This window comes from Pseudophryne corroboree, chromosome 11 (assembly GCF_028390025.1).
Source record: "Pseudophryne corroboree isolate aPseCor3 chromosome 11, aPseCor3.hap2, whole genome shotgun sequence".
NCBI classification, from domain to species: Eukaryota; Metazoa; Chordata; class Amphibia; order Anura; family Myobatrachidae; genus Pseudophryne; species Pseudophryne corroboree.
Window position 1 is genome coordinate 79,023,251 of NC_086454.1, and position 13,004 is coordinate 79,036,254.

At 50.3% G+C, this 13,004-nt stretch overlaps 1 protein-coding gene across 5 annotated transcripts in view; it reads right to left on the reverse strand.

The window, feature by feature from the left end:
- Positions 1-8,454: 8,454 nt before the first annotated feature.
- Positions 8,455-13,004, reverse strand: part of IMMP1L (inner mitochondrial membrane peptidase subunit 1) — a 147,525-nt gene continuing 142,975 nt past the window's right edge. For all 5 annotated transcript variants that reach the window (XM_063944457.1, XM_063944454.1, XM_063944456.1 and 2 more), the window contains exon 6: positions 8,455-8,653. In XM_063944457.1, coding sequence (XP_063800527.1) covers positions 8,585-8,653 — 69 coding nt within the window. In that variant the 3' untranslated portion in view covers positions 8,455-8,584. The remainder of the gene's footprint in view (positions 8,654-13,004) is intronic.

Consider the following 13,004-nt stretch of genomic DNA (forward strand, 5'->3'; position numbering starts at 1 on the left):
TACTGAGTGATTGAGAGTGCAGGGTAACTAAGCACACAGAATCTGATAGTGGGCATCTGGATGTGCTATGCAGAGCCGAGAAAAGTTATACATCTGCTATGCGGCTTACTGCGTGCATTGGATCTGCTTTTATGGTGAAAGAGCCCATGACCACTTGAGCAAGTACAGGTAGAAAAATATATTGTATGGGAAGAATGCGGATACATGGAGCTGTCCCATTACATTTAGTACTGGACAGGAAGCTCTGTCTTGGGCGAATGCTGCACCGTATAGACGTGGCTCAGTCTCAGTGCTGGAGATGGCTCCTGTATCCCAGTGGCTCAGTGCTGGAGATGGCTCCCGTATCACAGTGGCTCAGTGCTGGAGATGGCTCCCGTATCACAGTGGCTCAGTGCTGGAGATGGCTCCCGTATCACAGTGGCTCAGTGCTGGAGATGGCTCCCGTATCACAGTGGCTCAGTGCTGGAGATGGCTCCCGTATCACAGTGGCTCAGTGCTGGAGATGGCTCCCGTATCACAGTGGCTCAGTGCTGGAGATGGCTCCCGTATCACAGTGGCTCAGTGCTGGAGATGGCTCCTGTATCACAGTGGCTCAGTGCTGGAGATGGCTCCCGTATCACAGTGGCTCAGTGCTGGAGATGGCTCCCGTATCACAGTGGCTCAGTGCTGGAGGTGGCTCCCGTCTCACAGTGGCTCAGTGCTGGAGATGGCTCCCGTCTCACAGTGGCTCAGTGCTGGAGATGGCTCCCGTATCACAGTGGCTCAGTGCTGGAGATGGCTCCCGTATCACAGTGGCTCAGTGCTGGAGATGGCTCCCGTATCACAGTGGCTCAGTGCTGGAGATGGCTCCCGTATCACAGTGGCTCAGTGCTGGAGATGGCTCCCGTATCACAGTGGCTCAGTGCTGGAGATGGCTCCCGTATCACAGTGGCTCAGTGCTGGAGATGGCTCCCGTATCACAGTGGCTCAGTGCTGGAGATGGCTCCCGTATCACAGTGGCTCAGTGCTGGAGATGGCTTCTGTATCACAGTGGCTCAGTGCTGGAGGTGGCTCCCGTATCACAGTGGCTCAGTGCTGGACGTGGCTCCCGTATCCCAGTGGCTCAGTGCTGGAGATGGCTCCCGTATCACAGTGGCTCAGTGCTGGAGGTGGCTCCCGTATCACAGTGGCTCAGTGCTGGACATGGCTCCCGTATCCCAGTGGCTCAGTGCTGGAGATTGCTCCCGTATCACAGTGGCTCAGTGCTGGAGATGGCTCCCGTATCCCAGTGGCTCAGTGCTGGAGGTGGCTCCCGTCTCACAATGGCTCAGTGTTGGAGGTGGCTCCCGTATCACAGTGGTTCAGTGCTGGAGGTGGCTTCTGTATCACAGTGGCTCAGTGCTGGACATGGCTCCTGTATCACAGTGGCTCAATGCTGGATATGGCTCCCGTATCACAGTGGCCCAGTGCTGGACATGGCTCCCGTATCACAGTGGCTCAGTGCTGGACATGGCTCCCGTATCACAGTGGCTCAGTGCTGGAGATGGCTGTCCTGTCACAGGTGGGTAGCGGTCATGTATAATAGCTGCTGATTACCATCCAGTTATAATAAAGTTTCAAGGGCAGAAGTCTGGTAAAGGCGGTTGGCATGTTGTCTGTAAGGTGGAATACATCTTTATAGATTACAGATCTCTTGTACTCTGCTCCACCGTACAACTACAGATGTCATGGTCAATGGTTTCCAGAAGTTACAGTGAACGATATAAGGCAGAGGTAGATATAAACTGGCTGCATCCTCTATCTCCAGACATATTTATTTCATGGGACATTTATGCACTAAGGCAGGGATGGGGAACCTTCGGCCCTCCAGCTGTTGTTGAACTACACATACCAGCATGCCTTGCAACAATTTTGCTATTTGGCCATGCAAAACCTGTTGCAGGGCATGCTGGAATGTGTAGTTCAACAACAGCTGGAGGGCCGAAGGTTCCACATCCCTGCACTAAGGCCTGATTGAGGTGGACGCAGTGGTGTCACATGCAAATGGCCATTTCTCTAACGTCCTAGTGGATGCTGGGACTCCGTCAGGACCATGGGGAATAGCGGGCTCCGCAGGAGACAGGGCACATCTAAATAAAGCTTTTAGGATCACATGGTGCGTACTGGCTCCTCCCCCTATGACCCTCCTCCAAGCCTCAGTTAGGTTTTTGTGCCCGTCCGAGAAGGGTGCAATCTAGGTGGCTCTCCTAAAGAGCTGCTTAGAAAAAGTTTTTTTAGGTTTAAATCTCAGTGAATCCTGCTGGCAACAGGATCACTGCATCGAGGGACTTAGGGAAGAGATTTCCAACTCACCTGCGTGCAGGATGGATTGGAGTCTTAGGCTACTGGACACTTAGCTCCAGAGGGAGTCGGAACACAGGTCCTCCTGGGGTTCGTCCCGGAGCCGCGCCGCCGATCCCCCTTACAGACGCTGAAGACGGAGGTCCGGAAAGCAGGCGGCAGAAGACTCCTCAGTCTTCATGAAGGTAGCGCACAGCACTGCAGCTGTGCGCCATTGTTGCTACACGTCTCACTGATTCAGTCACGGAGGGTGCAGGGCGCTGCTGGGGGCGCCCTGGGCAGCAATATTAAATACCTTTAGTGGCAAAATAAATACATCACATATAGCCATTAAGGCTATATGTATGTATTTAACCCAGGCCAGTTTTCTTAAAACCCGGGAGAAAAGCCCGCCGAAAAAGGGGCGGAGCTTATTCTCCTCAGCACTCAGCGCCATTTTCCTGCTCAGCTCCGCTGGTGAGGAAGGCTCCCAGGACTCTCCCCTGCACTGCACTACAGAAACAGGGTAACAAAGAGAAGGGGGGCATAATTTGGCGATATTGATATATTAAAAGCGCTTATATCAAAAACCACACCTTCTAGGGTTGTTTATATACATTTATAGCGCTTTTGGTGTGTGCTGGCAAACTCTCCCTCTGTCTCCCCAAAGGGCTAAGAGGGTCCTGTCTTCGATTAGAGCATTCCCTGTGTGGCTGCTGTGTGTCGGTACGTGTGTGTCGACATGTATGAGGACGATGTTGGTGTGGAGGCAGAGCAATTGCCGGTAATGGTGATGTCACCCCCTAGGGAGTCGACACCGGAATGGATGGCTTTAGTTATGGAATTACGTGATAATGTTAGCACATTACAAAAGTCAGTTGACGAAATGAGACGGCCGGAAAACCAGTTAGTACCGGCTCAGGCGTCTCAGACACCGTCAGGGGCTGTAAAACGTCCCTTACCTCAGTCAGTTGACAAGGGTACCGACACAGATGAATCTAGTGTCGACGGTGAAGAAACAAACGTATTTTCCAATAGGGCCACACGTTATATGATCACGGCAATGAAGGAGGCTTTGCAGATCTCTGATACTGCTGGTACCTCAAAAAGGGGTATTATGTGGGGGGTGAAAAAACTACCTGTAGCTTTTCCAGAATCAGAGGAATTGAATGACGTGTGTGACGAAGCGTGGGTTAACCCAGATAGAAAACTGCTAATTTCCAAGAAGTTATTGGCATTATACCCTTTCCCACCAGAGGTTAGGGCGCGCTGGGAAACACCCCCTAGGGTGGATAAGGCGCTCACACGTTTATCAAAGCAAGTGGCGTTGCCGTCTCCTGATACGGCCGCCCTCAAGGATCCAGCAGATAGGAGGCTGGAAACTACACTGAAGAGTATATACACACATACTGGTGTTATACTGCGACCGGCAGTAGCCTCAGCCTGGATGTGCAGTGCTGGGGTAGTGTGGTTGGATTCTCTGACTGAAAATATTGATACCCTGGATAGGGACAGTATTTTATTGACTCTAGAGCAATTAAAGGATGCTTTTCTTTATATGCGAGATGCTCAGAGGGATATTTGTACTCTAGCATCAAGAGTAAGCGCGATGTCCATATCTGCCAGAAGAAGTTTATGGACGCGACAGTGGTCAGGTGATGCGGATTCCAAAAGGCATATGGAAGTATTGCCATATAAAGGAGAGGAATTATTTGGGGTCGGTCTTTCGGACCTGGTGGCCACGGCAACTGCCGGCAAATCCACTTTTTTACCTCAGACCCCCTCCCAACAGAAAAAGACACCGTCTTTTCAGCCGCAGTCCTTTCGCTCCTATAAAAACAAGCGACCAAAAGGACAGTCTTATCTGCCGCGAGGCAGAGGAAAGGGTAAGAGAGGGCAGCAAGCAACCCCTGCCCAGGACCAGAAGCCCGCCCCGGGTTCTACAAAGCCATCAGCATGACGCTGGGGCTTTACAAGCGGACTCAGGAGCGGTGGGGGGTCGACTCAAGATTTTCAGCAATCAGTGGGCTCGCTCACAAGTGGACCCATGGATCCTGCAGATAATATCTCAGGGTTACATGTTGGAGTTCGAAAGGTCTCCCCCTCGCCGGTTCCTAAAGTCTGCTTTACCAACGTCTCCCTCAGAAAGGACGTCGGTTTTGGAAGCCATTCACAAGCTGTATTCTCAGCAGGTGATAGTCAAGGTACCCCTCCTACAACAGGGAAAGGGGTATTATTCCACACTATTTGTGGTACCGAAGCCGGACGGTTCGGTAAGACCTATTCTAAACCTGAAATCCTTGAACCTGTACATACAGAAATTCAAGTTCAAGATGGAGTCACTCAGAGCAGTGATAGCGAATCTGGAAGAAGTGGACTTCATGGTGTCCCTGGACATAAAAGATGCTTATCTGCATGTCCCAATTTACCCCTCACACCAAGGGTATCTCAGGTTCGTGATACAAGACTGTCATTATCAGTTTCAAACGCTGCCGTTTGGTTTGTCCACGGCCCCTCGGGTCTTTACCAAGGTAATGACCGAAATGATGGTTCTTCTACGAAGAAAAGGCGTATTAATTATCCCTTACTTGGACGATCTCCTGATAAGGGCAAAGTCCAGAGAACAGCTGGAAGTCGGTGTAGCACTAACCCAGGTAGTGCTTCAGCAACACGGGTGGATTCTGAATCTTCCAAAATCTCAATTGACCCCGACAACTCGTCTGCTGTTCCTGGGAATGATTCTGGACACGGTTCAGAAAAAGGTGTTTCTCCCGGAGGAGAAAGCAAGGGAGTTATCCGAACTTGTCAGGAACCTCCTAAAACCAGGAACTGTGTCAGTACATCAATACACAAGAGTCCTGGGAAAGATGGTGGCTTCTTACGAAGCGATTCCATTCGGCAGATTCCATGCACGGACATTTCAGTGGGATCTGCTGGACAAATGGTCCGGATCGCATCTGCACATGCATCAGCGGATAACACTGTCACCAAGAACAAGGTTGTCTCTCCTGTGGTGGTTGCAGAGTGCCCATCTGTTAGAGGGCCGCAGATTCGGCATACAGGACTGGGTCCTGGTGACTACGGATGCCAGCCTACGAGGCTGGGGAGCAGTCACACAGGGAAGAAACTTCCAGGGCGTGTGGTCAAACCTGGAGACGTCCCTTCACATAAATATACTGGAGCTAAGAGCGATCTACAATGCTCTAAGCCTGGCAAAATCGCTGCTTCAGGGTCAGCCGGTGTTGATCCAGTCGGACAACATCACGGCAGTCGCCCACGTAAACCGACAAGGCGGCACGAGAAGCAGAAGAGCAATGACAGAAGCTGCAAGGATTCTGCGCTGGGCGGAGAATCATGTCATAGCACTGTCAGCAGTGTTCATCCCGGGAGTGGACAACTGGGAAGCAGACTTCCTCAGCAGACACGACCTTCACCCGGGAGAGTGGGGACTTCATCCAGAAGTCTTCCACATGATTGTGAACCGTTGGGAAAGACCAAAGGTGGACATGATGGCGTCTCGCCTCAACAAAAAATTGGACAGATATTGCGCCAGGTCAAGAGACCCTCAGGCAATAGCTGTGGACGCTCTGGTAACACCGTGGGTGTACCAGTCAGTGTATGTGTTCCCTCCTCTGCCTCTCATACCAAAGGTACTGAGAATTATACGGAAAAGAGGAGTAAGAACAATACTGGTGGCTCCGGACTGGCCAAGAAGAACTTGGTATCCGGAACTTCAAGAGATGCTCACGGAGGATCCGTGGCCTCTACCTCTAAGAAGGGATCTGCTTCAGCAGGGACCTTGTATGTTCCAAGACTTACCGCGTCTGCGTTTGACGGCATGGCGGTTGAACGCCGGATTCTAAAAGAAAAGGGCATTCCAGAGGAAGTTATTCCTACCTTGATTAAGGCTAGAAAGGAAGTGACTGTACAACATTATCACCGCATTTGGCGAAAATATGTTGCGTGGTGTGAGGCCAAGAAGGCTCCAACGGAAGAATTTCAATTGGGTCGATTCTTACATTTCCTGCAAGCAGGATTGTCTATGGGCCTAAAATTGGGGTCCATTAAAGTTCAAATTTCGGCCTTATCAATCTTCTTCCAGAAGGAATTGGCATCAGTGCCTGAAGTACAAACTTTTGTCAAAGGTGTACTACATATACAACCCCCAATAGTGCCTCCAGTGGCACCGTGGGATTTGAACGTAGTTTTGAATTTTCTCAAATCTCATTGGTTTGAGCCTCTAAAATCGGTAGATTTAAAAATACCTTACATGGAAGGTAACCATGCTATTGGCCCTGGCTTCAGCCAGGAGAGTTTCAGAGTTGGCGGCTTTATCATACAAAAGCCCATATCTGATTTTCCATTCGGACAGGGCAGAACTGCGGACACGTCCTCATTTTCTCCCTAAGGTGGTTTCGGCTTTTCACTTGAACCAGCCTATTGTGGTGCCTGCGGCTACTAGCGATTTGGAGGACTCCAAGTTACTGGACGTTGTCAGAGCATTAAAAATATATATTTCAAGGACAGCTGGAGTCAGAAAATCTGACTCGTTGTTTATATTGTATGCACCCAACAAGATGGGTGCTCCTGCGTCTAAACAGACGATTGCACGTTGGATCTGTAGCACAATCCAACTTGCACATTCTGTGGCAGGCCTGCCACAGCCTAAATCTGTAAAGGCCCACTCCACAAGGAAAGTGGGCTCATCTTGGGCGGCTGCCCGAGGGGTCTCGGCATTACAACTTTGCCGAGCAGCTACGTGGTCAGGGGAGAACACGTTTGTAAAATTTTACAAATTTGATACTCTGGCTAAGGAGGACCTGGAGTTCTCTCATTCGGTGCTGCAGAGTCATCCGCACTCTCCCGCCCGTTTGGGAGCTTTGGTATAATCCCCATGGTCCTGACGGAGTCCCAGCATCCACTAGGACGTTAGAGAAAATAAGAATTTACTTACCGATAATTCTATTTCTCATAGTCCGTAGTGGATGCTGGGCGCCCATCCCAAGTGCGGATTGTCTGCAATACTTGTACATAGTTATTGTTACAAAGATCGGGTTATTACTATTGTTGTGAGCCATCTTTTCAGAGGCTACTTCGTTTTTTGTTATCATACTGTTAACTGGGTTCAGATCACAAGTTGTACGGTGTGATTGGTGTGGCTGGTATGAGTCTTACCCGGGATTCAAGATCCTTCCTTATTGTGTACGCTCGTCCGGGCACAGTACCTAACTGAGGCTTGGAGGAGGGTCATAGGGGGAGGAGCCAGTACGCACCATGTGATCCTAAAAGCTTTATTTAGATGTGCCCTGTCTCCTGCGGAGCCCGCTATTCCCCATGGTCCTGACGGAGTCCCAGCATCCACTACGGACTATGAGAAATAGAATTATCGGTAAATAAATTCTTATTTTCTCTGAGTTGCACAGCGCATGTGTCCCACTTGTCTGTGCACAGAAATTATCGTACGGTCTGGGAATGTTACTGGCCGTTCCTGGGAGGTAATGGGGGATGGCTAAGCCCACGTGAAACATACACATTCACCTTAGAAGCAGGCCCCTAATATGGATGATACTGTAACCATTATTCCTAAACTCCTCTAGTATATTGCAGACTTCCAGATATAGCCAACATACTGTGCTATGGGGCTGATGCAGAGATGTACATTATTTAGAATATCTGGTTATTCTCCGCTGGTTTGGGATCTGTGCCTGTGCAGGAGCCGTACTCCGCTGGACCAGATCTGCATATGCTCCGTGCTGCTCCTGCACACATGCAGATCCGGTCCTGTGATGTCAGTACAGGGACCCGAAAGCTGCAGCATGATTGACGTTCTGCTGGCATTTGGGGGAGCGTTCCAGAAAACAGGTACATGCCAGCCCCGTTTTCTGGGTGTGCTAAAGCCAGTGGCTTCGTCAGTTACACTGGCCCTGGCAGCATAGTTTTTGCTGGACATCCTGATGAACCTGAGGGTTACTCAGATGCCCGATGTCCTGGTGACGATCATGCAGGTGATCCAGTGCTGTGTCTATCAGAGGAGCCGGCTTTGAGCGCTTTTTTTTTTTTGCTCAGCCGTTGCATACTAAGACACAGTGGCGGTGCCATTAGCCTCTACCTCTGAATCAGGCCCTATAAACATGAAAGAAACCAGATGAAACCATATTCAAAATTGAGGTAATTTTATTAGAAATTAAACTACATGCTTTTTAAATAATTAAAATATCCTTTAGAAGATTAAATTAAGAATATCTAAAAAAAAAATAAAAAAAAATTGAGGTAGCGACAGCCATGGTCAGTTGTCTTGTAATACACGTTTATTTGGACTGTCCTGCAGAGCGCCAAAGGAGTTCAGAGGCCAGATCTACAAAACAGAACACAGAGATGCACGTGAGTTAGATGGTTAGAGCACATGAGACAGCTGGTGGTAATACGTACAATGATGGCTTTCCATTTGTGTTATGAATAGATCTGAAAAAAACATGGGGCCTAATTCAGATCTGATCGCAGCAGCAAATTGGTTAGCTTATGGGCAAAACCATGTGCAGTGCAGGGGGACAGATATAACATGTGCAGAGAGAGATAGATTTGGGTGTGGTGAGTTCAATCTGCAATCTAAATTGCAGTGTAAAAATAAAGCAGCCAGTATTTACCCTGCACAGAAACAAAATAACCCACCCAAATCTAACTCTCTCTGCACATGTTATATCTGCCCCCCCCCCCCCCACCCCCTGCAGTGCACATGGTTTTGCCCAACTGCTAAAAAATTTCCTGCTGCGATCAACTTGGAATTACCCCCCATGTGCAGTGCAGGGGGGCAGATATAACATGTGCAGAGAGAGTTAGATTTGGGTGGGGTGTGTTCAAACTGAAATCTAAATTGCAGTATAAAAATAAAGCAGCCAGTATTTACCCTCATTCACTCATAAAAAAATCCGACAATTTCGGAGCGTATTTTTGCGAAATAAATCATCAGTTAAGTGGTTAAAGAAGTAGGTTGTGTCTTATACAACTTGTTATAAGGAATTGTTAAGATCATAAACTGTACAAAAATGTGTTTTTGCTGTTACAGTAAAATAACGGCATTACACAGCTCTTTTAATGTCTGCGTCATCCCAACAGGATTAAAGAGCCTTGTGTTAAAAGTAGCACACATTAGACAAGAGAAAAGCTTTTTTGTACAAAGGGAGGGTGATTCAGAGACATCACCGTTGCAGTACCCGCTACTCTGTCTTTATGTAAATGCAGTACTATCGGCCAGGGCCGTAACTAGGTGTGTGCAGAGGGGGTATGCACATAGTGCTGAAGGGTAGGGGGCGCTGGTGGCTGCACATCATCTGTTTTTAATTGCTTTTACTTGCAGTTTCCCCCCTTTTTGAAGCCCAACATCTCCTGACCGCCCCTATCTCCTACCGGATGGAGGAGGGGGTCCAGGGGTGCCGCAAGTGGGGAAGGGGCCGGTGCGTGGGTGGGGTCCGGAGCAACCGCGGGTGGTGGAGGGGCGGGAGGTGTGTGTGCGATGGGTGGGGGAGGGTGCGGGTGGGGGAGGGGGTCCGGAGCCACTGCGGGTGAAGGAGGGGGGTGCCGCGGATGGGGCCCGGAGGTACTGTGAGTTGGGGAGGGGCGGGTAATGCTTCTCCTGCTTCTCTTCCTGGAAGTAGCTAAGCTGCTGTCCTCCCTTTGGTAGGAGCTCTCCTGGAGACTCACACAGCAGCCAGTCACTATTGTTAGTGCCGACGTCCCAACGCACCGCATTACAGGGAAGAAGATGCACTCAATAAACTACGGCTCCCAGCAGCCCTTAGTTTCGGCGCTAAGGGCTGCTGGGAGCTGTAGTTTATTTAGTGCGTCTACTTCCCTGTAATGCGGTGCGTTGGGACACCGGCGCTAACAATAGTGACTGGCTGGCAGAACTGACTGACTCGCTGAATCAATGTAAAAGGTGAGAGTGCTGTGCAGTGTCAGTGACACTGCACACCCACTGCTCTGCACAGCACTGTCACCTTTTACATTGATTCAGCGTCCAGACCTTTCCCTCCGCGATATCACCCACTCTATCCGTTACATTAGCCATCTCGGGGCTTCTAGGCCGGCAGCCCAGGTGCTGTGTTGTGGAGTCAGGGCCTCTGGGGATCTGGGCGCGGCTGTGGCGGGGAGACACTTCTGTGACATCACGCGCAGAGGAGGCTCCGGGGCTCAGAGAGTATGCGGTGCAGGGAGGGCTATGAAAGCTTTCCGCTGCGCCGCTTTCATATACATCTATGCTGGTGGCCACAGCAGCGTTTGTTGCACCTGCACCGCGGCTTGGGAATGGGGATTGTTGATGCTGGAGGGGGCAGGCGGACTGGCAGCAGGACATAGGACGCTGCAGTAAGAGGTTTTTTTTCCCCTCCCTATCTACAGTGCAGAGACTTGCTGCAGATGCAGTGGCATACCCTCCAGCTGCACCTTTTTGGCAGGTACAGTACTTTTCTCTAACGTCCTAGTGGATGCTGGGGACTCCGAAAGGACCATGGGGAATAGCGGCTCCGCAGGAGACTGGGCACAAAGTAAAAGCTTTAGGACTAGCTGGTGTGCACTGGCTCCTCCCCCCATGACCCTCCTCCAAGCCTCAGTTAAGATTTTGTGCCCGAACGAGAAGGGTGCAATCTAGGTGGCTCTCCTGAGCTGCTTAGAGTAAAAGTTTAAATAGGTTTTTTATTTTCAGTGAGACCTGCTGGCAACAGGCTCACTGCATCGAGGGACTAAGGGGAGAAGAAGCGAACTCACCTGCGTGCAGAGTGGATTGGGCTTCTTAGGCTACTGGACATTAGCTCCAGAGGGACGATCACAGGCCCAGCCATGGATGGGTCCCGGAGCCGCGCCGCCGGCCCCCTTACAGATGCTGAAGCAAGAAGAGGTCCATAAATCGGCGGCAGAAGACTTTCCTGTCTTCATAAGGTAGCGCACAGCACTGCAGCTGTGCGCCATTGCTCTCAGCACACTTCACACTTCGGTCACTGAGGGTGCAGGGCGCTGGGGGGGGGGCGCCCTGGGAAGCAATGAATTTACCTTATTTGGCAAAAAATACATCACATATAGCTCCTGGGCTATATGGATGTATTTAACCCCTGCCAGTTTTCCAGAAAAAAGCGGGAGAAGAGCCCGCCGTGAAGGGGGCGGGGCCTATCTCCTCAGCACACAGCGCCATTTTTCCCACACAGCTCCGCTGGTAGGAAGGCTCCCAGAATCTCCCCTGCATCCTGCAACTACAGAAACAGGGTAAAAAAGAGAGGGGGGCACTTATTTGGCAAAATAACAGATATAAGCAGCTATAAGGGATAGACACTTATTGTAAGGTTGTCCCTATACATATATAGCGCTCTGGTGTGTGCTGGCAAACTCTCCCTCTGTCTCCCCAAGGGGCTAAGTGGGTCCTGTCCTCTATCAGAGCATTCCCTGTGTGTGTGCTGGGTGTCGGTACGTGTGTGTCGACATGTATGAGGAAAATGATGTGGAGGCGGAGCAATTGCCTATAATGGTGATGTCACCCCCTAGGGAGTCGACACCTGAATGGATGGCCGTAATTAAGGAATTACGTGACAGTGTCGGCAAGTTACAGAAAACTGTTGACGACATGAGACAGCCGGCAGCTCAGTTAGTGCCTGTCCAGGCGTCTCAAACACCGTCAGGGGCTATTAAACGCCCGTTACCTCAGTGGGTCGACACGGACCCAGACACAGACACTGACTCCAGTGTCGACGGTGAAGAAACAAACGTATTTTCCAGTAGGGCCACACGTTACATGATCACGGCAATGAAGGAGGTTTTGCACATCTCTGATACTGCAAGTACCACAAAAAGGGGTATTATGTGGGGGGTGAAAAAACTACCCGTAGTTTTTCCTGAATCAGATGAATTGAATGAAGTGTGTGATGAAGCGTGGGTTACCCCCGACAAAAAAACTGCTAATTTCTAAAAAATTATTGGCACTATATCCCTTCCCACCAGAGGTTAGGGCTCGTTGGGAAACACCCCCTAGGGTGGATAAGGCGCTCACACGCTTATCAAAACAAGTGGCGTTACCGTCTCCAGAAACGGCCGCCCTTAAGGAGCCAGCAGATAGGAGGCTGGAAAATATCCTTAAAAGTATATACACTCATACTGGTGTTATACTGCGACCAGCAATCGCCTCAGCCTGGATGTGCAGTGCTGGGGTGGCTTGGTCGGATTCCCTGACTGAAAATATTGATACCCTGGACAGGGACAATATATTATTGACTATAGAGCATTTAAAGGATGCATTCCTATATATGCGAGATGCACAGAGAGACATTTGCACTCTGGCATCAAGAGTAAGTGCGATGTCCATTTCTGCCAGAAGAGGATTATGGACGCGACAGTGGTCAGGGGATGCGGATTCCAAACGGCATATGGAAGTATTGCCGTATAAAGGGGAGGAGTTATTTGGGGGCGGTCTATCGGACCTGGTGGCCACGGCAACGGCTGGGAAATCCACCTTTTTACCCCAAGTCACCTCGCAGCAGAAAAAGATACCGTCTTTTCAGGCTCAGTCCTTTCGTCCCCATAAGGGCAAGCGGGCAAAAGGCCACTCATATCTGCCCCGGGGCAGAGGAAGGGGAAAAAGACTGCAACAGACAGCTTCTTCCCACGAACAGAAGCCCTCCCCCGCTTCTGCCAAGTCCTCAGCATGACGCTGGGGCCTTACAAGCGGA